Consider the following 27,500-nt stretch of genomic DNA (forward strand, 5'->3'; position numbering starts at 1 on the left):
TTCAGCTCCTGAAACCCGGTCCTGACCGTCAAAACTGCTCACCCTCACAGTCACCTGTGTCTGTTTGCTATCCGCAAACTCCAATAAAACCTGGTCTGGGCTTGAAACATAAATCGTCTTGCCCTTTTCACTGGTATTTTGTAAATGTTCAATTTCAGGATGAAAGCACACATGGACGAATCGGTTCAGCGACTGTAGCCTAAACACGCAGCTTCAGGGAAAGCCGACGCACACGCATACGCACGAGCTCTCACAAAGTTATGCCGAGTCAACTGAGAAGACATATGGATGATGGTATCTGGTGAGAGCACGTGTTTTAGTTGGTTCAGTAACCAACAGCTTCCGTCTGGGAAAATTCTGCACACCGCAGAAAAGGAAGTGAAAACATGAGGTTTGCACGGGTCCTTCCTCTCGTCAAGCTACTCCTCTCTACACTTACAGCTACACACAAACAGATGCGCATCCTACCAACTTAGTTCCTGTAACCGATAGCAGTAAGCGGCAGCCAAATGGAAGCTTTTGCTGCGAGATGGTAAAAGTCAGCAGGGGGTGAAAACAGCAGTCCAGTGAAACACTACAGCATTGTGGTAAGGTTAGAAGTGTGTGCGCTTGGCTGGGGGAAGATCACTGGATTAAGCGGATCGTTGGTGTCATAACAGACAGAAGAACAAGGATATGGATGAGTGGGTTGATGGAAAATCCTCCAAGGAAACAGCCAGCAGGAAGCATCTGAGTCATTCTCACCATGCAAGCAAACACAATGGATGCTTCTCATAACATCAATCCTATGTCCTTTAACCCATGACATGATATTTGACCAAAGTTCCCCATCAATACAGACAAATCAATTCTTTAAATGAGCTTGGAGGAACTTCTGGATCCCAGTTTTAGATGTACAGATTAATGTCTATGCTTGTAGCAGCTACCAGAAAACACAACATAAGAGAAAAACTATGAATCGCTGATAAGTAAAAGTTTTGGAAAATAACTTGAAAACAGATCATTTTGGTAAGTACCTGGGAAAGTTTCTTCTTTTTCACATGGAAATCACCCCAGTTGTGGAAACACAACCTTTAACACGACCTTTAACTGGAAGTGCATTTGGTTGTGATGTGCATGAAATCTAGCAGATTATTTCACATTATTACTATAATAATTACACAGGTTCTGGTGGTCAAACGGTAGGAACCAGTGCTCTTACCACCACAGCCCGGGTTTCATTTCTGGGCAGGGAACCACCCAGCCATGAAGGGTTTACCTCTAACTGCTGGGCCCAAGCCCAGAAACAATGGGAAGCCAGCTGAAGGACGATAACAACAACAACTATAATAATCACAGGCGTATATAATAATCACAGGCTTGGCCCAAAATAAATGTTCTTCACTCATTATTGGAAAAACATAGCATTGTTAGCATAGCATAGCAAACAAGCATGTTATTGTGCTTATTTTATCCAAAGTGACTTTCAGCACTGAATCCCAGTCTCAAGCATACGCACATGAGGGATAAGAGTCCTTCTCAAAGACCCAAACTCCGTAGCTTGGCACATTTCTGGGATCTGTATCCAACCTCTGAGTCACCATTTACCCCAATACATGATGGCACTTTAAACAGATTTTTCAGTGTGTCTCATATGGCAAATTTATGAGATATGATCATGAGATGCATAGAAGAAGAAGAACGAGATACGATCTTAAGACGCATCGAAAAAGGCTTATGAAAGATATGATAAAGCTTTGAAGTATTAAGCATGGAATGAATTCTGACAGATTTTCAACCGCAATGCAACAGATTTGCAATAGTCCAGTTATTTTTGACACTATGAGGGAATAAAAACATTTTCTGGGTCACATTCTGGAATTTTCTATGAATGTTGAGTCCTTAGAGTCTTACAGCACCTTCACAATATCCCATGAAAGGTCCAACAGACACATCAGCAGCCGTGTTGAACAGAACGCAATTCAAGCCCTGATCTCAGTCAGTGATTGATGAAGATTACGCAATATCCTCCATCTATTTGTGTTAAAGGGCAAGGGTCAAATGTCCATCCGTCCATTTTCTACACTGCTTATCTTACAGGGTCATGAGGAACGTGGAAGCTATCCCGGGAGAGTCAGGGCAAAGGGCAGGGTACAACCTAGACCGCACACACACAGAGACACACACAGAGACTGAGACACACAGACACACACTCCAATTTGGAGCTGCCAATCAGCCTAGAGTGCATATTTTTGGACTTGGGAGGAAACAAGGATACCAAGGGAAGAAAAACTGAGTAAACCTAAGGCATGAGGAGGACATGCAAACTCCAAACACGTATTGCGGATGTGGTATATCAAAAACCCAACCCTGGAAGTGTGAGGCAAATGTTGTAACCACCAAGCCGCCATGCTTGGTTTATTGTATGCACAGCAATTCCTGAAAGCACACAGTATAACAACGTCCATACCTTCAGTTCTCTTTGCAGAACAGACAATCCACACTGCATGCATCTCCCCAAACAATCGATCCTCCACATTCTGGCTGAGCCTCAAAGAAACAGCAAATCTGATGTTTTTCGACATTGTATACTGCGCACTAAGCTTCAGGTCTGGACGACCGATTGCTTCCAACGTCTATGTTCTGCACTGTAAAGGATCCTGTACAATAGGATTGGTGCACTATTGAAGATTTTTTATAAAGACGACAATACACGACAAATATCGCTGTTCAAATATTAACGAATCATTTCCGATATCCTTACAGGACATGACCTCTTACCTCAAGCAACAAAGAAAACAAGCTCGAGTAATACAGGTGATGTACAAAAGACATTTCGGTCTATTATCATTTACTATTTAATCGCTTCATCTGAAACGCATTCCGTCAGTCCTGTAGTCTCCTTATGTGCGGGACTGATCTGTGTATCTGCTGATGAACAAAGCGTGGACTACAATTAAGATTTCATCATTTAAATGCGAGTCAAGTGACAACGGTGTGCTTACACCCGTGAGGCAATTTCTGTGTAACTATATACATACCACTTGCATAATACATGCTGGAAATACGTGTTTAAGCACGTGTGTGTGTGTGTGTGTGTGTGAAAGCCCCTCATTAGCACTGCCTTTTTTCCCTGTTAATGAAGCTTGTCAGCTGGGTGCTGTAGCAGTGTACCACTCCCTTCCAATAAACATCCACCATGATTAATTACAACCGCCGATGGCCTTATACTACTACTTCCAACCAACCCCCCACCCCACCCCCACAGTGCACTACACAGAGGGGGAAAAAAACAGCTTAGCATCCCTGGAGACTGGTGTGTGTATGTGTGTGTTTGTTGAGGGCTGATGGAGCGACGAAACGTGATTATAAAGTGTCGAATGTTTTCCATCCTGCGTTCTACATGCAGTACACAACAAACAGCCAGAGAAATTCAGCTCTATTCAGGTAAAATGCAGACGACCAAAAAAAAAAGTAAAAAAAAAAAGATGGAAATAAATGGAAAGAGCTGAAGACACACAATCTGAAGACATTTCATCTGATTCGTTTAGTTAAATGTGTTAGTGCGTATGAAGTGGCAGAAACTGAATGTGAACAAACCCCATCTGCACAGTGTATATTAACTGTCTGGCAATACTGCCTTCATCCATCTTGATTTCCCCACAGAGCGAAGGGAAAGAGCTAAAGAGGGAAACAGACACAATAAGCATGTAACAGCATGCACTTTATATTAGTTTGCATTGAAAACCCTGCTACGATATACCTCGCTCTCTCTCGCACTGTACACACATTTAATATACATCAACGGGTGAACGCTTTAAAAAAACAACAGTATATTGTATTGTATGTGTGTATATGTGTCTGTGTGTGTATATATATATAAGTGTATGTGTGCCTGTGTGTACTGTCACATATGTGTGGATACACACTGGATATGCTTGCATACACACCATAAGTCTGTTATTTTTGACCTCCATGTATTTGAGCTACAAAATGAGGAATAAAAATGGATGCCTTTATGTTCTTATGTTAGCAACAAGCTAGCGGGGTACGCTGGGTGATTAATGTTTTCTGCCTCAAACCCGTGATCTATTTAGTGGTATAGATTTTACAAGCTAATATGCATGCATGCATCTATACTGTATATCTATATATGTAGCTATATATATATATATATATATATATATATATATATATATATATATATATATATGTGTGTGTGTGTGTGTGTGTGTGTGTGTGTGTGTGTGTGTGTGTGTGTCTGTCTGTCTGTCTGTCTGTCTGTCTGTCTGTCTGTCTATCTATATGTCCGTCTAGGTGTCTGTCTGTCTATCTCTGTTTATGTGTCCGTCTGTGTGTCCGTCTGTCTATGTGTCTGTCTGTCTATGTGTCTGTCTGTCTATGTGTCTGTCTGTCTATGTGTCTGTCTGTCTGTCTGTCTGTCTATGTGTCTGTCTGTCTGTCTGTCTATGTGTCTGTCTGTCTGTCTGTCTATGTGTCTGTCTGTCTGTCTGTCTATGTGTCTGTCTGTCTGTCTGTCTATGTGTCTGTCTGTCTGTCTGTCTGTCTATGTGTCTGTCTGTCTGTCTGTCTGTCTATGTGTCTGTCTGTCTGTCTGTCTATGTGTCTGTCTGTCTGTCTGTCTATGTGTCTGTCTGTCTGTCTATGTGTCTGTCTGTCTGTCTTTGTGTCTGCCTGTCTGTCTTTGTGTCTGCCTGTCTGTCTTTGTGTCTGCCTGTCTGTCTTTGTGTCTGCCTGTCTGTCTTTGTGTCTGCCTGTCTGTCTTTGTGTCTGCCTGTCTGTCTTTGTGTCTGCCTGTCTGTCTTTGTGTCTGTCTATGTGTCTGTCTGTCTATGTGTCTGTCTGTCTATGTGTCTGTCTGTCTATGTGTCTACATTTATTACCTAGTTGTAGGTCTGATATAATGAGCTCTGCCTTCTACTTGACCGCGGAATTAAATGTTAGTAATGCGTGCATCAGGTAAACATGCTCAGAAGTGCAGTGACACACACACCTCAGTTTCCACACGTATCCAGTCACAGAAAGCACACCACACCACAGCACACCACAGCATACTGTAGTTTAACCACCAGCAGAACCACCCACATAACCATACTGTAAAACCCCTACACACTACTGGAATGTCTGACTCCTCACCATGTGTACTCAGATTAATCCTACTCTTTATTATACATGTGAGTTCTAATTCATTTTTCAGTCATCAAATCTTATTGTGCCTAGTTTCTATTTCCAGCTGCACATAACTTCCATTGAACTCAGTGAACCATCATCATCATCATCATCATCATCATCATCACAAAACTTTTGCTACTGGACTGATCTCCACTGGAAAAACATTACTGGTGTTCAAAGTTAAATAACTATTATGGTCATTAATAAACTACTTATTTATTACCAAATTAGGTTTATTGAGCATTTAAGGCAGGATTAAAGGACATCTTGGTTTATGGACAGAAGACATGAAGATACTTATTTCTTTTCTGATACTGAACCCTTCATCATCTGCTTCCCTTCCTGATCTGCTGTTATCACTTAAACTGCAGAATGCCACATGACTAATACAGTAAAGTAGAAATATAATCAAATCAATCCTAACAAAATAAATAAAAGTACATCTCAATATTTACAGTATTAAAAAAAATTAAAAAGTTCAGATCCGGTTCCAGTCTTTGACATATGTAACAGTACTGAATATCAGATATGCTTTGTGATATCTGCTGATGTCTGATCCACAGTTTTTGGCTGGTATCAATTTTTGGTAGTTTGCTATTTCCTTTGCTGGATCCGCAGTCCACACACACACACACATGTACAGTACATGCATTACATACACACACAATCTGTGTACATGTACACGCAGTACACACACACAATCTGTGTACATGTACACGCAGTACACACACACAATCTGTGTACATGTACACGCAGTACACACACACAATCTGTGTACATGTACACGCAGTACACACACACACACAATCTGCATACATGTACACGCAGTACACACACACACACAATCTGTGTACATGTACACGCAGTACACACACACACAATCTGTGTACATGTACACGCAGTACACACACACACACACACACACACACACACACACACACACACACACACACAATCTGTGTACATGTACACACACCTGTACATGAACACACGGACACACACACTTACTTACATGGACACCCATATGTACACATACATATGCACATACAATCACATGTACAAACACAGTTGAACATAGTGAGCTCCAGGTCCTATTGACCTTCCTGTTGGACAACACACACATACTGCCTGGCTATCTGTAGATAAGATAAGAAAGCTGATAAGAAAACTACGCAACAACCAAGCACACGGATACACATGTCTTCCAGAAGAAATCACTTGTGTCTGACACTAACACTAATTTGGAAGAAAGCGCATAAGCCCTGCTCATGTTACTAGACACAGACCAAGCATACAAAAAACATATTCTGGGTATTCAACTCTACACAAAAAAAAAAAAAAAAAAAAAAAAAAAGCTGAGAGTCGAGTCTTAATAACACACACACTTTCGATTCCTGATAATGACTTCACGGCTCAAGAGGCTAATTGCAGCACCATAAAGGTGTTGTATAATAGGCAGAAAGCTACATGCTCAATGACACAGGATTTATACACAAAGCCTGAACACGAGCACTCATTTAAACGATTAATAGATAATTACAAGATTAGTTACCAAGCAGCGAGTTAATTATTTGAAACACTGATTGGACTAGGCATGTGAGATAGTGATTTTCCCTGCATGCATCTTTCTAGTTAAAAAAATCTCCAGATCAACAATGTCCTCATCCAGAAGGGTTTAAAACAAGGAAAATGAGCATTTCCACCATTTCAGTTTTCCACAAAGTAGAAGACAGTAATACACTACGGTTAAATGATCTGGAGCCCTGACCGTCACACTCATGGGTATCTTCCTTCTCCAAAAAGTCTGAAGCACACAATGTCTCTGTACGCTATAGTGTCACAATTTCCCTTCATTAGACCTCAAACACTGTTCCAGCATGACAAAGCCCCTGTGCACAAAGCACACAGCTCCACGAAGACACGGTTTGACAAAGCTGGACTGGAGATCAGAAGACCATCACAAAGCATTTGAGATTAATCTGAGGTATATCTGCCTTTGTACTGGTTTGAAAACAGACTGTAGATTTGGAGAGAACTTTTTGAGTGAGGATGCAAAATATTTTGGACACCAGTGATACATTTGGAAGCTCCTTTCAAAAAAATGAAATATTGTTAAGAGGTGATGATATTGTTATATTGCATAAGCCTATATCTGACTTAAATGTTTAACACTGAAAGCTGACATGTTGATCTTTAACTGCCCTTCAAAAGGTTAACTAGTGGTCAATCACACACACCCAGCTATATAAATACACACTGACACATACATGCATACACACCTACACCGATATACACACACACACACACACACACACACACACACACGCATAAATAACAGCATCATGGGGTGTACGTGCTTGTGTCTCTGTACTGCTATTCTCTAACCCCTCTTATTTGGACTACAGAGGAATGCAGACACGTCTGCCCCATCCTTTGACAGATGTCACACCACCCCAAGAATAACATTTGTCCACTACTATGAATGACCTTTAAAAGTCTAAACGGAGCCAGCGGCACCTGCTTTACTGGGACCTTCAGCAAAAGCATAAGTAAACACAGTCACATCCACAAAACTTCATCTGAAACCAAGAGTTCACATTAACTTGTATAAAACTGCAGCAACTGACCTACTCTAACAGAAAAACATGTAAGGATTAATTCTGTACATTCATCCAGTTCACGGAAAATCAGTGAGGGCTTGAGTCTGTGGGAGAGACGGTTTTATGTACCTGTAATATTTATCCAGTCCTGGTAACGTCTGCTGATGAAGCGCCGTGTTTCTGCCATCGACAAAAATCCTTAAACGTCTCGCACTCCGATTGACTATAAAAACATTCGTCCAACAAGCATCTTTATTTTTGCCTTTATTTATACCAGAGACCAAAAAATTGGACGTTCCTTCTGTTTTCAGCACATCACACTCCTCAGTGGTGGTTAATAGGCTACTAGTGGTAACATTTACCTAGAAAATTCTACCTCGAAAAAAGTTTCGATCTTCAAAGTAAACGATGTGACGCCCCGAGCGCTTGTTCATGATCGTCTACAATCGAACGACGTTATCTTTAACCACTAAAACTTTTAGATTCTCAACACGAAGGAAAAACACAGGTCTCACACTGAAAGCTAACAGAGTAATGACTCATTTTATGTGCAGCTAGAAAATAATTCATTTGTTTATACCAAGTCGATTTCATTTCCACTGACAGACTGGAACGCCAGTGTACTGATATAAAGGGTTTACAGTGACATGGTAATAGTTCATTTTTAACCGCACTGCACTTTTTCTACAGTGTTTCCACATCCTGAGAATATTATCCAACATTCATTCAAGCTCATTATTCTGTTTAGTAATAAATAGTTCCTGAGAGCCGGACCACACCCTTTGGTTTGCAAGCATAAAGCAGCAGGTGGAGGGATTTGGAAGAAGAGAAGGACAGCATGCGGCAGTGAACTGAAGTGCTTTGTGTACTCTGAAATATAGAAACCAATTAGAGTGGGTTGCATTTTAAGGAAAGTTTAAATACAAAATTTTATTTAGGAGAAAGTTGAGTTTGTTCTTTCTGTTGGTTAGTAACAAATAAATAAATACATACATGTGGATAATGTGAGGAAAAATACAGAATGGCTATGACTAAAAGGTGTCGGAACACAAAGAGCATCGCAGTTTCAGAGAGGTTTTGGCAGCACAAGCAGGAACTACACGGTATACAACAGACCGTTTTAACGTTACGGCTGTTCGGTCTGTAGCATTACGTCATGTGGCGCACACATTATATAGGAATATATAGAAGTGGTTAAAAATAACCAGAAAGCTGAAACCAGGATGACTAATACGGCAGAGACTGGAGAGCAGGAAGCAGCTCGTAGCCTAACTTGCAAGCTCTCTAAAAGGTAATGCTAATAAAACTCTGGAGGTTTGAGAAACAGAGACACGGAACGTGTTTGTGTGCACCGCTGTGTCCTTTCAAGCTCGGATCAGTGCACCAAAACTTGAAAAAGACTGAGGCTAACCGAAATAGCACGACTATGTTTCCCACGTCAATAAAACTGCCAACCCGGGGGGTTGGGGGGCAATCGAGTACCAGCGCCTGCTCTTCAACTTTATTCACACAAACCCAAGTTATACAAGAGCTTTTCACGTCTACAGCTCTAGTCATGCAAGTGCACACTAACCTGGATTCTCTAAAACACTGATGGTGATTTGGGAACCATTTCTCCATCTCGTGCACCATCTCGGCACATCCCCCTTTAAACAGCAGTAACACACGGCCATTGAGCACAAAGCCTGAGTGGGACATTTGCCAGATATTAAACACCGGGTGTGACGAACGCTCAGCCGTTCACAAGGCACTTGGTCCCCTGGGGACAAACAGAAAGCATCCGTATGCTTTGCATATCTAACAGATCTCACTGACCTAGGACGTGTCTGGCTGATTTGCATCAGACTCATGTAGACTGAGTCATGCCAGGCTCTAATAATGATTCCATTACAAGACCTAAGTTACCTAGTAAAGAAACCTGGAAAAGGATGAAATGGAAAACAGGAAGCTTTTTTTTTTTTTTTTTTTTTAACATACCGTTAAAACCTGCCTTCCATAATCTTTAAAGTGTTTAAAAAATAAACAAAGGCATCACCAGTGAACGTTAAACCAAAGCTGATATAGTCATTAACGTGTGGATCGAGGTGTGAATTCCCAGACAAATCAATACGGCAGTGAAAAGACTACAAAGGGGCCAAGATTCGAACAATGGCTTTCTGTTGTGGCGAAGCAGCTACGTCTCAAAGAGAGACCAAACCTGGCAGTGGAGAGACCATGATTCAGAAGTTTTTAAAGGCATGGGATTCATCCAGACTTAAAAGATAACGAAAGGGACTTTCAGCTACCTCCGTCAGTGACGCTCAGCAAGATTTTGGAGCCAAGGTGCAAAGTGGATTGAGAAGTGACTGCTTCGACTGAGGTATCTCTGCAGATTAGATATTGCTTCACACTTAGCCAGTGCTTCAGACTGATGGTAGAAGGTCTGGACCCCATATCTGCTTCTATTGGCCAAGAAGAAGACGTTTGACTGACATGTAAAGCAACCAACCACAGTTGGCTTTCTTTAGTGTCATGGTTAGGAGTATAAACATTTTAAGTCAATGTCCCAGCAAAAACAACCACAGATTGTTCAAATTAAGGAAGTTGGGCAAATGAATGAGCCTATACAGTGTACTTCGCAGTGGGTACATATAGTGGGTGGGATTAGTCAGAATTGCTTCCAGAGGAGCCGGAGGGTTTTATGTGGATTTACACTTAACCATAAAAAAGATAAAACTCCATTAAAGTGAAAGAGCAAAAGAAAAAAACAAACAAACCAAAAAAAAAAAACCCCACAGAACACAAGATTACACAACAAAAAGAATTTTCCAGCCGTCTTAGTGTAGTTGAGTGTAGACCTGACTAAAAAACTAAACACAAGTTGTTGTTTCTTTTTAAAAAAAAATGTGAAGAACGTTAGCTCGTTCTTCCTGGAAGCCTGCCATCTTTATCCAGTCATATGTCATGAGGTTTAAGGCTGAGCTGTCACTATGGGTGTGTGTGTGTGTGTGTGTGTATATGTGTGTGTGTGTGTGGAGAGAGAGAGGGGAGTGTGTGCTGATGGAGTTCTTTCTTTGCTGCCCTGCTTGACATGTGGGGCTGTTGTACAGCAGCAAAAAATACTGCAGGAAGGACCGTACGGCTGGGAATTTCCCACTGAGCCAGCAAGACAGCTGATCAGAGCATCGGAGCAAAGTACAACAAAGCACCTGCATTTCCTCCATCCACAGGAGAGGAGAGGAGGAGGAGGCTGAAGACAAGCAAAAATAATGTGGATGAACAAGGGAAAATAAAAGAGGCTAAACTAGATTTTGCTAGAAAAGATCTGTTTCATTTGAATAGAGCCAGGAAGGCCAGAGAGAAGTGGGGTTTAAACACACACACACACACACACACACCTGGTCACAAAAAGGATGGATGAACACCAGGAGTGTGACACTGACCCTTTCACCAGGCTACACAGACTCTAATGAGGCTAATCATCGTCATGGTAGGTTTTAGCTGCAGGGTCAGCAGCCAACAACAACACAAAAGCCAGCACTCTCATGGAGGCCAGAACCCAGGACTCGGCAGTTCAACAGCTTATTGATCGCGGCGCTCGGTCTGAATATGTATTTAGACGAGCCGAATGCCTAACCGTCACAATGGCGCTCAATAGCAAACATTGTACCTTTTACGTGGCCTTAAATACAAGAGGTTAGTGGCTTATGAAGTGTCCGTCAACAAGGAGTAAAAACAAAAAGGTGTCTAATGAAACAGGTGGATTAAAAAAAAAGAGCATTTTGAACACACTTAACTAGCTATGTACAAATCTAGTCCTCAGGATGTTTTTGGTGTAAAAGAAATATCAGATTCGTCACCTTGTGATGCGGGCTTCATAAGCAATAGAGTTCAGGTCATAAGACATTCCTGGGAAAAACACTCCACATCTGAGCCTGCCGTGTCTTGTCAAATTCATGAAGCAGTGATCTTCACATACGACGTACGCACGGAGTTAGAGTGCTTACATACATTAGTCCATTTGCTGAGCAAATTGATCTTTCCTGGTTTGTTTGTTGTGCGGTTTGGGTTCGTTCAAACGGGATATAATTAAATAAACCAAAAAAATGGAAATAGAGCTGAAACTGTTTTTTTTTTTTTTTATGGATCAGAAACAGAGAGTTAGAAATAAACAGGTAAACAAACCTACCGTGTGTGCTGACCTCTCTGTCCTGTGTATCCTAGTTCAATAATTCCATCATGTCACATTCATATCAGATCGATTGGATCGAATCGGTTCGGAAATCGCTCGGTGCTTTCCATTTTACAGCATTTAGAAAAAGACACGCTTATCCAGACTTACATTTTTAATTCGTTTTTATACAACGACAGCAATTGAGGATTAAGGGCCTTGCTCAGGGGCCGAGCAGTGGCAGCTTGGTGTACCTGGGATTCGAGCTCGCAACCATTCGATCGGTAGTCGAACACCTCAAACGCTAGGCGTCCACGTCCGCTTTCCTTTTCAGAACAAACACTGCTGCATGTGGGGAAGTGCGCTTGGAGTACACTTGCATTTTTGTAAGCTTCCGTTGGCTAATGATGAGAAATATCTGAGGTCCAATGGTGCTGCTATTAAAGACCGAGTAAGTCAGTGGAGTGGATCAGAGTGGACGTTGTTAAACCTCAGCTCATACATTCTTCAGACTAAGGTCAGTATCATCTCTGATACAGAGTCAAACCTTGAGGTTTTAAAATAAACGAGGATCCCTAAGCCATCAGCTAGAGATTCACACTGATGCACATAATTTAGCATTCTCGTTAGCAACATCCGAGACAAGAAAAAAAGGCATGAAACCAAGCAAATTAGCATTTATTCAGCGGTAAAGCAGTAACGAACAATTGGAAATTATTCCAAAATGCCTGGAGAGAATTATATGCCAATAACAACTCCTGATTTTAAAAGCTAGGCTATAAGTGGCTCTTGTCAAATGGGAGGTTTTAAGCAGGTAACCAGGAGCGAGCAAATCAATCACTTGAGTTAATGCACTATGTCTCCTGCCAGGAAGGTTGAAAAGGAAAGCAGTAGAGCAACGAGCAGACCGAGCTGATAAGCGCTCCGCCTGCCAGCTGTTTCTCTAAATGTTCCTAAAGACTGCTGAAGCCACACAAGCTTGAAAGGAAAACGCTGACCAATTTCTAGATTACTGTTAGTCCATCGGACGTGAACACAAAACATCCGGTCGATGTCGAGACATAAACCTCTTCAAATTTTAAAGGCTTGTGAACATGTTTGGAGCATCACAGAGAGCAGAAATGAGTCTGATTTGACTGTAGATAGAGCCACGTGGTGACTCAGGCTTTTGTGTGCTCAGGCATTAGTGTTTATAATGAACTCAGAAACCAAGCTGACCTATTAGTTCATCAGGAGCTCTTGGTTGCACAATTCCACTCGAAAATAAACTGTAGCGGAAAGGACATTATTGACATTAACATTATTTACTGTCCAGTGTCACCCAAATGAGGATGAGGTTCCCTTCTGAGTCTGGTTCCTCTCAAGGTTCCTTCCTCATATCATCTCAGGGAGATTTTCCTCACCGCGGTCATCTCCGGTTTGATGATCAAGGATAAGTGTTACAGATAAATAATCACTTCATTTTAAACTTTACAATTTTTATTCTGTTTCTATGCTTCTGTAAAGCTGCTTTAGGACAATGTCAACTGTAAAAAGTGCTATACGAGTACATTGCATTAAATATCACCATTTACTTACAGATTTACAGTTACAGGATTACAGTGTGTGTGTGTGTGTGTGTGTGTGTGTGTGTGTGTGTGTGTGTGTGTGTGTGTTGGAGTGTGCATGCATGTGAGAAAGAAAAACGCACCCAGTGTATCAGATTGTGTCAGTAACACGAGCTTTCATTTCCTGTGCGCTGCTCAAACTTTCCAGTAGTCATTTCAGTGGAAGATAATTTCACTTCTTTCTAGAAATGAATACTGACGAGATGAAGAAACGTGCAAAAATAAATATAAATAAATAAATAAATAAATAAAAAGTGGCAGAGAAAGAAAGTTGCTCATTTTTCTTTAGTGTTTTTTATTTATTTATCATCATTATTTAGTGATTTGGATACACCAGAATAGGATTACAGTATAAAGTTCATCATACACATTAGAGTATAACCTTTTTGGCTCGGAATTGTACATAAGAAAAGGGAAAAAAAACCCCAAAAAACTTTTACCTACTAAAATACAGAACAATGAGAAGATTGCTGAAGAATGTTGCTACTAACCTGGAGATTTGTATTGCCATGACAACCATTAATTATATATATATGTATTTTAATGGTATATATACATACACATGTATGTATGTATGTATGTATGTATGTATGTATGTATGTATGTATGTATGTATGTATGTGTGTGTGTGTGTGTGTGTGTGTGTAAGAATGTGTAAGAGACTGTAGAACTTCATAATTAAAAGTTAATTAAAAAAAAAAAACAACAACATTAAAGCATCTAATGTGAATTGACCTGTGCACATCTGACAGGAAAGTAAAAATATTCTAGAAAAAAAGCATGTAAAGAATTTAGTAGCAGGAAAATACAGTATATTGAGATATGAAATCTAAGAAAATGCAAAAATATGAATGAAATGAATCAAATCCAACATTTTTTTTGCCTAAGCAGAATGGTGTGGGAGTGTCACATCCCATAATGATTCACAACAGAGTCTCCTAGGCAACGCAATCAACTGGTGAAGTGCTAGAAAAGTGTGCAGGCGCTCGCTCGTACACCGGTGCTTTTGTTTCTACACGCGAGTCATGAATGCTGCACGGCAGCCAGCGGCACACGGCACAATCAGATGTGGTTTGTGTGCAATGTGCTGCTGCTGCTGCTGCTTCCAGCTTGCACGAAGAGGTACAATGACTACAGCAACCTGCATAACAAGCATGAATAGCATGTCTGACTTAATGAAATAGTTAAGTCATTACAGTGAAGCTCATTTTAATCTCACATTGTAGTGAATTTTTATTATGCGACTGAAAATTGTTTATTTATTTATTTTTTTTTATTAGATGCAGATCTTCATCAACTGAATTGATGCTTTGGGAACAGTAGATGGAAGAGACTGTACTATTCCCAGAAGACAGACAGAATCAGGAAACGCTGTACCACCCTGGCTGGCACTGGACTAAGCTATACACTACCGCTGCGGCACCAAGCCTGTGACACCACTTTCATTTCCTGTCACAGCCGATATATTTTCCAGCGGAGTGACGGACAGGCTGAGCTTTTTCAAAATCAGTTGACGGTGCTATTGGTGGCTGCTCTGAGAAAGGTTGGATTAACAGCATGCAGAAGGAGGAAAGAAAAAAAAAAGACAAGGGAAAAAGCTAGACTCTACAGCCCTCCCACAATCTCAGCAATGAAGCAAGAGCCTGCCAAGAGCTCTTCAGAGCACAATGCAACAAATAAAGTGCATAGGGGCTAAGAAAGGCTTTCGTCTTGCATTTCTTTCCCTTTTTCCTGCAGCTAGACAGCTTTTGTGCCGCAATCCGGTAGGAGGGCATAATAGCAGTGGCTTGGCATGGAAAATCTGCTTCAGAGCCATGATGGATGCCATTGTGCTGTAGCGTTCCCTCGCTGTACCCGATGCTCCGGCACAATAACCGCGCCAGCTCGACTGCCTGAGCCTTTCACTTCCTTTCATTAAAGCCCCCGGTCTGAGCTGCTAATGAAGCCAGTGTGTAATTACACAGCCACTTGCCCACAGCTACATAGAAAAATCGCCAGGCTAATTCTCGTTTTCGAGCGTCTTGGCAGTGACAGATTTCGCCTACAAGTGAGAGTGTGAGAGAGAGAGAGAGAGAGAGAGAGAGAGAGAGAGAGAGAGACAGAGAGAGGTGATCATCTTAGCTTTGCAGTTAAAGTGAGCTAAAGGAGCATTACCTCATAGCGAAAAAGACTTTAATGACACTTTTCAGAGAGCAGGGTATTGGGAGCAATTTGGCAACCAGGATGCTGGCCCACTTCCAAGGTTTCTGAGCCGAGAGAGGATAGAAGAGGAGAGGAGAGGGGAGAGGATAGAAGAAGAGATGTAGATGCAAATGTGTCTTCAGGAGGCCTTGGTCAATAAAGCTACATGGTCTCAGTAGGGTGTGAGAGAAAGGGAACCGAAGTGAGCCGTTTGCCTTAAATAAGTCTGTCCGCTCGGCTGAGTTCGGGACAGCTGCTTCTCTAGATACCTAATGCTCTGCTGCCCGTTTATTTTAAGAGCAAGATTCTCTTTTCTTTGTTTCTGCTGACGCTTCGGTTTCCACAGACGAGACACTTTGGATAAACGCAATACCCAACAGAGTGCTACATGGGTCTCTGAGGAACTGTCCAGTCAAACATATCCCAGGCCACATGGCTTCATATCCAGAAGCTTTGGAGCAGGAAACAAACAGCGACAGCTGCTCGAGAGCCAGCAGTCTGAAAATGCCCACAGTCAGGCGGTGTGGGATTCACATATGTGCTAAATTATAGCATGGAGTGGTGTCCTTCAAGCCCAGTGCCTGACAGTTTTATCCCATATTCAGCCTTTCTGTAGGAGCAGCAGGTCCTTTTGGCTACACCATCTCATTCAGCCTCCACAGTGAATGGACTGGTGAGAAGAGAAAACTAGGGACAGACAGCAAGACTATGACAGAACAGGAGTCGTGCACGACAATGTCATTAAAAGGGCAGGGTGTTAATCTCCAGCAAGTCCCTCGTGCTTCCCATAATGAAGGTCTGCAGGTCATCGAGTACATTCCCTTGGCTCGCAGCTCAACTCATAATTAAGTGCCTCTTCTACTCTGAAGAACGAGGCAGGGAGACCTAAACCTCATCTCAGGTGTGTAGACTCAATGGAACGTGACATGCTGGCATGTGGTCAAGATGCTCTCCCCTTTTGTGCTGATTAACTGCTTTATGTCGAGAACCAACCTTGACAACGGATGAAATGAAAAGTCCTCGCTAAAACGGCAGTCCGGGGAATAACCGGCTTTAAAAAAAAAAAAAACAGAGTGAGGGATTCTTTAGCTTTTTGTAATGCTGCATAAAGTCTACTACTTTAGTTTGGGTTCTTATGCGTGTGAAAATGTAAAGGCGTTCATTTAAATAAATGACTAATTAATAAGTCTGTATGCTGTAGTGTTACAATTTCTCCTCACTGGACCTCAAACACTGTTCCATCATGACAACGAACCTGTACACAAAGCACAGAGCTCCATGAAGACATGGATTGAGAAGGTTGGAGTGGAAGATCTCGAGTGTCCTGCACCGAGCCCTGACTCTGACTCAACCCCACTGAACACCGACTGAACCCCAGACCACCTCACTCTTACACCATCAGTGTCTGATCTCACTAATGCTCTTGTAGCTGAATGAACACAAATCCACACAGACTCACTCCAATACAAATAAACACAGACACTCTACATCTAGTGGAAAACCTTCCCAGAGGTAAAAGAGTGGAGCACATGGCTCTTTATACTTTTGACCAGATAGTGCATGCTGGATAGTAAAGTGCTTAGAGCTTTTTGGAATTTTTTTTTTTGAAAGCATTCTGTTCCATCACACATTTGATTATAAAGCCATATTCTGACTGCCTAAGACGTGTTTAATACACGTAGAAAGCAAAGTGGAGGTTAAGCAAGTGTGAAAATGCCTTAAAAGGTAAATATAAGCGCTGGATGTAATAATTGTAGTACTTGACCTGCAGGAAGATAGAAGGTCTTTTTTTTTAAGCTTTACCCACACCAATATAGACTATACCCCGAAACTCCAAGATTCACCATCAGCAATCAAGAGCAGCCCTCTGCGAGGCAGATCAGCTGTGGCACAAATTACTATGGAAGAGAATGTCGGCTTGATTAAGATGAAGTGTTTCCTATTCTCCTGCTGTTCATTCCCCTCGTACAGATCACAATCTGCAAGTGGTAAATTACACTGTTTAAGATCGAGATGACTCTGTATCGCTGCACTTAAATCGAACGGAAGAATCTTCAGGATGTTTTCCCGAACCTTGGCTTTCCCTTCAGTCATCCAGGTATATTCAGGGGGATGAATCTGAGCCTGATTCAAGATCAGCATCTGTAGCTGTTGACACAGTCAACAAGCTGTCTAGGTGACTGAACACACTTATGATAAGCACACATACAGCCTGTCAATCATCAGCAGACAGGAGACTGGAAGGCTGTAAGTGATGCTTAGGAAAGCTTATTTTTATATATATATATATCCCACACTACAGAATAAGCTTATTTTTATAGCAAATTACATTGGCTACAGATACGGAACGATACAAAAATCAGGGGAAAGACTTTTTTCTTTTTTCTTTTTTTAAAAGATGTGCAAATAGGAAGCCCACAGTATCTTCACTGCAGTATCTCACTATAGAGGGAAAACTATCACATTTGGTGTTTTTGTTTGACAAGAAAGTTATTTCCTCTTTTTTATTAAAAAAAAGTTTGGCGGAAAAAAAAAATCTTAGAACTTATTACAAACTCAAAGGCGTGGAGAAGTTCCAAGCCCGTGAGAGCGAGGCGAGCAGAGTCTCGGCTAATAGTTTTAAATTCAGAAGACAAACGGGTTCAGCAACCAGAAATAAAACACCTTATTCGCTACAGGAAAACAAAAAGATTCTCATTTAGCAAGACGAACCTCGATGCTGTAACACTAGCGCAAATCCCAACCATCTGCTGCACTATATGCATCTGAGCTCATGGCTCATCCTCATCATCCTCACTCAATATTTATGCACTTAACAAGCCAAACTACTTTATAACATTACAAACACTAGCTTATTATTATTTTTTTAGCTTGGGGAGAAAAGAAATTATTGGTGTGAAGATTGTTCAGAAAAGTGAAGATTTTTATGGAAGATTTCGTGGCACCAAGGATAACAATGTGCTTGTATTAATTAGTCGTTTAATTAGTAATTAGTCGATTTTATTTCCATTAAGGTGACATGAGCGACGGGGACCAGATGTGGGCGTGTCCAGTGAGGCAACAAACGTATAAAATAATATTGTACTTCATTCATACAGAAGGAAATTCTTTTACCAGAGATGTCTTTAAGACTTCACAAGAGAAGTAAATATAAGTGAAATATACTAAATATACAAAAATTAAAAAAAAAAAAAATGTGCTTGAGAATGAACATATTGCATTTTTTGGCTAAACAAGGAGCAGTTTATCACAATCACCAATCCCACCACACAGAATGTTTCAATTTAACGTTAGTTGCGACCCTCACGGCTAAACGTTATTACTATGGCAACCAGAGGTAGGAAAGCCACAGTACAGCAGGAGGAGATTAGCGGTGCTAAAATCACTGTACGTTTAAACATAGCATTACTCTTAAGTTGCCCTGAACATCTGAAATACTTTACTCAAACCCTTCATTTGTTCAGACAGTGAATAGGAAATGTGTTTAAATTTCAAAAGATGTAAATGTATATGCATGTCGAGTTAATAAGCCACGCCTCCACATCAATATTCACCTCAGTAAACCTTGCTTCTTTTTTTTTTTTTCTAGCTTTGTGAGCTCTTGAAAAATAATAAGAAATTTCATCCATTAAGAACAAATTTTCACATATGCGAATTAATTCGTACTACAATCTCAAAACATTGAAATAATTTTAATATTAATTAAAAAAAAAAAAAAAGGATCAGAGATTTGTTTTGGTCCTATTTACTGAACCACAGAGTGCTTTTAATTTTTTCAGTGCTACGTTTCCTGGCAACTGAAACAAGGGACCGGACAAACACCCCGGAGCTCTTATTTGCTGAACTAGGCTAATGAAGTTATGATTTGTACAACCCTAGGACACGCTCACGATGAGCCGAAAAGCGGGCGGCGCCGAGACGACCCACACAACCTGTATTCATCAAGTCATGTTTCCACAACAAACACTAGAGCTAATAAATGTGATATTGTTCTGTGATTTGAGTTACATGGTAGTTACAGATGACCTTGTGAGGCTCAGAGTTTTAAAAGTCATAACGAGAATCAGAAAAAAAAAACTGTTCTTAAAACACTGAGGTTAATGTAACTTAATGATGGCTGGATTTGCAGATTCATTATTGTACCTCTGCTTAATTAACCATTAACCGGCTCTCGTTCGCAGAGGCGACTCGTCTAATAGGGTCAGTAAACCATTAAATGAGCTCGAAGACATGTTTCAGAGTCCAATAGTGAGCTGAGGGGAAAAAAAATAAAGGAAAGCTGGACTTTTTATCTGCTCTAAACTGCTCTTTAGAGAATCCAGAGATTTCTCCAAACTCATAGCCTTCATTAAATCCGACTGAGTAGAGAAGACATTAACAGAAGTTCAGCTCAACAATCCTGAGGCCTAAAATCTGAAGACAAAGCCGTAAAGCGTGCTAACCGTACGCCGGACTGTACGAGTGGACACGCTGTAAAAAAAAAAATTCTGCATGTATAAATGAATAAAAACACAGCTGTTGAATAATTCAACTGCTTTGCTGCCGGGGTTCCACATCACTGGCTACATTTAAAGCAGCTCTAGCACTTGGCCAAACAAGAAGCACCGGGGAAGCAAACTACTGGAGCGCAGCGGATTCCTGTGGAGAGGCTGAGGGACGGAGAGCGGCAAGAAAACCGTTCGCACCCAGGATTTAAACAGTCGGGAAAGTAGTAAGAAGGTCAGGGAGAAATTAAATCACAGAAAAATAGAAATAATCAAATTAATTGATTCAAATAATTGAAGCTCTCGAGTAATTAAAAAATGTAATGATTATCTAATTAAAAAATAAATAAATAACTTTAGCACCTTATACTGAGCCCATAGTAAAGATCTGTGACCAACATGATCAGCATGCAAAAAGAACGGAGAAAATTCAACATGGGCGCTTTAACGTGTTATCTTTGCTTGGTCAGAGCACTTCGAGCTCATCAGAGCACTTCGAGCAATGTTTAACAAGATGTAACCAAATTTCTGGGACAACAGACAGAGACACAAAGAGAGACACAGACAGACTAGGAGGCAGACAGACAGAGGCGCAGACAGAGGCACAGACAGATGCGCACACACAGACAGAGGCACAGACAGACGCGCACACACAGACAGAGGCACAGACAGACGCACACACACAGACAGAGGCACAAACAGACGCACACAAACAGGCAGAGGCACGCGCACACAGACAGACAGAGGCGCAGACAGAGGCACAGACAGATACGCGCACACAGACAGAGGCACAGACAGACGCGCACACACAGACAGAGGCACAGACAGACGCACACAAACAGACAGAGGCACAGACAGACAGAGACGCGAGCACACAGACAGAGAGACGCGAGCACACAGACAGAGACGCGCGAGCACACAGACAGAGACGCGCGAGCACACAGACAGAGACGCGCGAGCACACAGACAGAGACGCGCGAGCACACAGACAGAGACGCGCGAGCACACAGACAGAGACAGATCACCAGACATGTATGATCACCATCACCATCCTATAGAAAATGTAGATGCAGATGAAACAGTGAGATTTACTTTTTATCTGACTCAGAGGAAGAGTGGGCTTAATCTGATAGGAACTCAAAGACAAGAACTGCAGAAATGAACACAAAAGACAAGACAACAGCGATATTCAGAAAGGCATGTGATTATTCAAAATGGGTGCAGATTTTCCACAGATTTGGGCCAAGACGTGTCGTGTGACATCCCACCACGCCTACAGCCTTCTTCCATTCCCGTGTGGACCAGGAGTACAGCTCTCATAGAAAGATATAATCTTCACCTGTAGGAGTTTAAAAGAAGAATCCTGTGCAAATTCAAGTAGATTTCTGGGGAAAACAAACTAAAACAAAAAACCTACATGTTGCAGTGCAAATGTTGAAAAAGGCAGCTGCAAAATTAAGCATTATTGCCTGTTACTTTAAAAAAAAAAACTCCTCACACTCCTGGAGAAACTGATTGGGAAAGAAATTCCACATGTCTATTTTTTTGAGTGACAAAAACAAACCTGGTACTAAGCAACTTCAGATCTATCTGCAACCGAGCAAATCTCCCTCGGTGTGTGTGCAGAGGTGCTAAAAACATGGCTGTAAAACTTACCTGTGCTCAAAACTTATTTGTTCAAACCATAAAATTCGAGCAAAGGTCAACATCAAGGTCTCGTAGGCCAGATACAAAAACATCCAGTCTAATACACATAACGGTGGGCTAAGTCGTTTAACGTCATAAAGGCTAATTCTGAAACACAAGCCATGTGACCCCTAGAGTGAAAGGTCACACAAACTCGTACCCGATATGAAGGAATCACAAAAAAAAATTCACTCTGTCAGTAACCGAGGTACGGAAGTGTATTCCCATTTAGCCAAGTGGACACCAATAAACAGTCACAGTAACTCTTATCTGAGAAGGAAAAGAAATACAAGGCAAGGCGATTACAAAGCCGACCTAAAAGGACTGACAAATCTTAGAACTCAATCTCGAACCATTTCCAGTATTTGCGAAAACTGATTTCCTAGATGAAGGACATGTAAACACCGTTCTCTCTTAACTGATTATGGGCATTATTTTGGGAAAAGAAAGACCCTTTTATGCCAGCATACTATCCTTGCTATCCATCCATCTGTTCTCAGTGAAACCAGGGCCAAGTTGGCAGTCTTAAGCCCTTTCTGCCCCCAGCTGCCCTCTATATTCCCAACAACTACTTCAGCTTGTTCTAAGGAAGCTGGGTCAAGATTTGTGAGGGGAAAAAAATAATATGAAATCTAACCGGGGTCCATTATACAACCACCACCACCACCACCACCACCACCACCACCACCACCACCACCACCACCACCCAGACTTCCAGAAAACAACAACCTTCTACCAGCCAGACACTAGAGCAGTAAATGGGGTAGAATCTGTTAAATGGGGATCAGTGGAATTGCCATCAAGGCTTCAAAAGTAAAGAGATATCAGAATTTAGTCTCTGTCTGGGAGATAAGTAAAAGAAGCTCTGAAGGGTATGTGGGAAATTCGGGCAGGAGGGGAGGGCTGTAATAGCTTCTCTTTGAGCTTTGAAAGACGAGGTGGGTGCTGGGATCGAGAAACAAGAGGGGGGCATGGTGTCAACAAGGCACAGGCTCCTAAAGAATCTGAGCAAACTTTGGCACAAAGGAGCCCCTCAGTGCCTGGGGAATAAAGAAAGAACGGTAAAGAGAAAGAGAGAGAGCGTGAGAGAGAGAGAGCGAGATTTCACTGGAGAGGAAGTCAAATCAAGTCATAAAATAACTCAAGCCATTAGGTTAGCTAGCACTAAAACAAAATGCTCTTTTTAAGAGAGAGCCCCCTCTAAAGCTTACACAAATACACACTCACATTCTTCACTCAATAATACCTTCAAAACTCACTGTAATTACATGGACCTGGGTGTGAGGAACAATAACTGCCTTTCATTTGAAACAAAAATAATCCGGCAATACAATGACTTTATTCTGCTTGCAATATCAGCAATAATAGCAATAGATAGGTGCGTAATCTTAGCAAAAGTGGTGGAATGGACACCATTTATTTAACAATCCCTCAGGCTGTTTATACCCAGCATGAGACAGACGTGAAGTCTTGTTCCTGCTGATACTGGTCCACATGCAAAGGTAGACCATGCCCCCTATCCATAAGTCAGGCAATGAGTTGAGGGCCATCTAGCAAGTGTGAGAAAGGCACTGGCGCGCACACACACACACACACACACACACACACCTTAAACGTAGAGTACAATCATGCGTGGCTCATTGAAAGTCGATCCCAACCAACTAAAGCCAATCACCAAACCAAACAAAAAGCTCACCGAGAGCTGTTTACTTTCTACATCCTGTATCTCTCAACCCTCATAATCCCCCAAATCCGTCCAACACTAAACACCTCTTAAGAAAAAAAAAAGGCATGTACAGCTCCTTGATATCAGCAATGACGAGGCTTAAGTTTAAACGAATCATCTTAGTTTAGATGGATTTTCCAAGATCCTGTTTACAACGTATAAGAATCTGAACATAAAGTTCAGCTGGGGGATGAAACTTACGCTAACTTGATGTTACAGGGACAAGTCGTCTGGATATTAAAAACGTATTAAAATGGTCTGTAGAAGGAATATAGGAGGTCTCCTTTATATCCTTCTCCACTTTATAACTAATGCCATGTTTACGGTTCCCAAACAAGGCTAGCGAGGCTAGATAAATAAACACTCAGCATCCTGGGCTTTTGAAAGTATCATCTCAGATGTGTAATGAGAACTGTAATTTATAATTACAATAAAATCTGCAGTGAATGCAGCTGCACTGGAGTTCACATCTGTAGACAGCATGCTGGTTATGTCATCGTGCTCTTTACCTGGAGAGCTGTCGAGATCTGAACACGCGAAGTGTGATAATTGCGGATGTCAAAAGCCCATGTACATCATACAGTGGGTTAAAATAACTTCTGTAGCTTTCATAACACAAAATGCTGCGGAAACCCGACAGTTTCTGCTCGTTATGTTTCAGCAGGTCATTTAATAAAAAAGTCTCGAAATGGAAATGTTTTGGAGATTCTTTTAAACTTATTTGTTTATACCGTTTACAATTTATAACATAAACCTGTTTAGGTTATGCGATTAAATTGACACAAAAGAAAATTTGTTTTGCATTGAAAATAAGATAATAAATAAAAATCAGAAACTAAAAAATAGGCATGTTTTCCCCTCTAATTCCTCCATTACATCCAACAATTCTGTAAATCAAATCAAATAAAAATTGTGAAGCCAGCATCGAGTACAGAATTGAATCAAGACTGGACTTCATCATTACATGCTCTATTATCTCAGGTTACCTCAGTAAACACTTTCCCATCTTGACACGAGTGTTTTAGAAACAGCGTTTCGGTGAGCCCAGTGGTCCCTCTTAACACACGCCTTTCAAGTAACGTGGAACAAACAATTTCCACACAAATGTCCTCACAAGTCCTTTGATCTCAAAGACACAGCAAGAAAACTCTCCTCTCAGAAGGGTCCTCAACTGGAAGCCAATCAACAGTCTGGCATTGTAAAGGACTTTTCAAAGGGAAAAGCCAATTGCCTGTCTGCCTTTTGCTTCAGAATGACTTTTAAGCACTTTATATTCCACATATGTGGTGATGAAGGACAGGCCAGGACAGGACAACAGAAAGGAACTTTCTTAATCTAATCTCAAGCCTAACAGTGGATCGGGATCAGATCTGCTCTCAGGCAGGCAGGCAGGCAGTTAGCCAGCGACAGACATGGTTGTAGATCCCAAAAGTCTGGACCTCACCAGGGGGATTATTTTAACCTCAAGCTGTCACGTTTAAAAATCGCAGCATTTTGCCCGATGCACTGATCCAGAGCGACGTACATTTTGTACAACTGAGCAGTTTGTGAGTCGTTTGAGTTAAAGGTCTTGCTCAAGGGCCAAGCTAGAAGCAGCCCAACACTTTCAGTCACTGCTGCATCTTTGTTTAAGGTTTTCACCTCTATAGCTCAAGCGTTGCTGGCTCTGAATGCATGTTTTGGAACTGGTCTGATTTGTACAAATCTCTTTTACAGAGAGATACAAGCACAAGAAACTTTGCACAATGGCTGGGGATCTTCGAATTTACAGCTAGGGGTTGTGGAAAAGCCAGGCCAAGATTAGGAAAACTCTTATTGAAAAAAGGTTTGAGGCTTATCATACACCACACATGGACTTGAGTTGAACTGTGAACTCTGAATCATAAAGACAAAGCAGTGTGCTTGGATGTTGAATTCAGAGCTTATTGCTGGTATACCTTATAAAAATGTAGTGCTGTGTTGTAGGTTGAACCGACAAAAGTGTTGTTTTTTTTTGTTTTTTGGTTGGGGGTGGGGGGTGGGGGGAGATTGGGCCACATCTATACATTTTTACAAAAATGCATATCTGAATTCTGAAGTCAAGTCAATTCTACACCGAATAAATTGTGTAACTTTTAAATTTTAATTGTGTACTTAAAATCTCACCCGATCCCATTTCAATGTTTAATGTGTTTTCTTGGCAAGAAAGAGAGAAGGAAAAAAGGAGGATTAAGACAAACTGAAAGAAATAAAAAGGACAAACAAGACAAACTTGAAAATAAACTGCTGGTAAATTCCACCGTCAAGAGTGTGGTATATTAAATATCGAAGTGCTTGACATGTCTTCTATGTTGTGATCCTGGTTACAACATTTTACTGATAAGCGTTAAGTGATAACTGGTAGACGGTGCTTACATCAAGCATCCAGAAGTTACAGGTTAAAATGAATGGAAATAAAATGGTGGATAAAACATTTCTGCAGACACGTGAGCACTTTGAGTTAGGGATTTGATTCTTGCCGTTTTTGCCTGATGGGAATGTCCATACCATAATCCCTTGGATTTGGGTAAACAGGACAGAGAGAAACATCACAACGAAGACTAGCGTTCACTCGCACATAAGTACGTGACATAAGATATCTAGTGTATGCAACAATCTTTTTAGGCAAAGATTGTTATTAATGCCATTTCAAGCTCTCTCTCTCTCTCTCTCTCTCTCTCTCTCTCTCTCTCTCTCTCTCTCTCTCTCGCTCGCTCTTGCTTTCTGCCTGTCTCACGCTCTCTCACTCAAACAATTAAAAAGATCCACTGATTAAGATAAGGCAGTCACACCACATTATACACAGAAATATATAATCAACCATCAGTAATTAAGCAGAACACTATTTGGGCTAATTAGCTCCTCCACATTAGCATTTTGCTTACACACACACACACACACACACACACACACACACACACACACACACACACACACACACACACACACACACACACACACACAGACAAACACACACACAGACAAACACACACACACAAACACGATTTATTAATGGAATAACAATACAAAAACAAATAACAGAAGCAGCAGGGAATCCTGTCTCAGAGACTTGCAAACTGAATCTTCACAAAAATGGGAATAATAACTAATTAATTAATTAATTAATTAACCCACACACACCTATGTGTTCGCTACAGGGCAAGAAAAAGATGGCAGGTCTGGAAGGTAAAGGATGTCGAATAGAGAGTAGAGTTGAGAGCTTGCCTCCAAATAATTCCTGCAAATTAACATCAAACATGGCCACAGGCAACTGATCGACTCAAAAACTTTCCCTTTTTCGCTACAAGATGATCTGAAGGAATTTGAACTCAACCTGTCAAAAGTGGCTGACGTGACAAAACGTGATGGAAATTTGCTATAAAAAGTCAGAGGGTTGGTGCGGGGGTGGGGGGCGTTGGTGGGTTCAGTGTGCCAATGCAGAAGACGATCCTGACTAACTGACCGTTGTCCTTGAATTGACGTAAACACAAACGTACTGAGCCAACAGATGAGAACAACTCCGGGTTAAATATTAACCGGCCTTTTCGAATTCCGTTTCCTGGACCTCGCCGCTACAAATATTATCCGTCCACACTCACGTCTGCACGCTGACTCATTTTCCAGGAAAAATGAGTTGTCGAATTTAAGAAAATGGTTTCAAGGCAAAGATTGAACAGCAGCCAGATGGAATATCCAGCATGGGCGAGGGATTTATAATCATTTCCTCCATCTGTATATGATCAATTTGACAACATCCACAGATCCCAGTGAGATGGAGCGAATTTCAGGGCTTTCCCAGCTCAGGCACTGACCAGCATGAGCCTTTGAAAAGATCTGAATGATTCCATTGTTTACTAATGCATGGCACTGGAGAAC

General features: G+C 41.3%; 1 protein-coding gene across 2 annotated transcripts in view; it reads right to left on the bottom strand.

The window, feature by feature from the left end:
• ext1b (exostosin glycosyltransferase 1b) overlaps nt 1–27,500 on the bottom strand; it is a 101,011-nt gene that overhangs the window by 49,781 nt on the left and 23,730 nt on the right. The window contains exon 2 of one of the 2 annotated variants that reach the window (XM_047808013.1): nt 3,580–3,660. The exons of the other annotated variant lie outside the window; for it this stretch is intronic. Within the exon in view, the coding sequence (XP_047663969.1) occupies nt 3,580–3,660 (81 nt within the window). The remainder of the gene's footprint in view (nt 1–3,579; nt 3,661–27,500) is intronic. 2 annotated transcript variants of the gene reach the window in all.

The sequence above is a fragment of the Tachysurus fulvidraco genome, chromosome 24, assembly GCF_022655615.1.
Source record: "Tachysurus fulvidraco isolate hzauxx_2018 chromosome 24, HZAU_PFXX_2.0, whole genome shotgun sequence".
Classification (NCBI taxonomy): domain Eukaryota; kingdom Metazoa; phylum Chordata; class Actinopteri; order Siluriformes; family Bagridae; genus Tachysurus; species Tachysurus fulvidraco.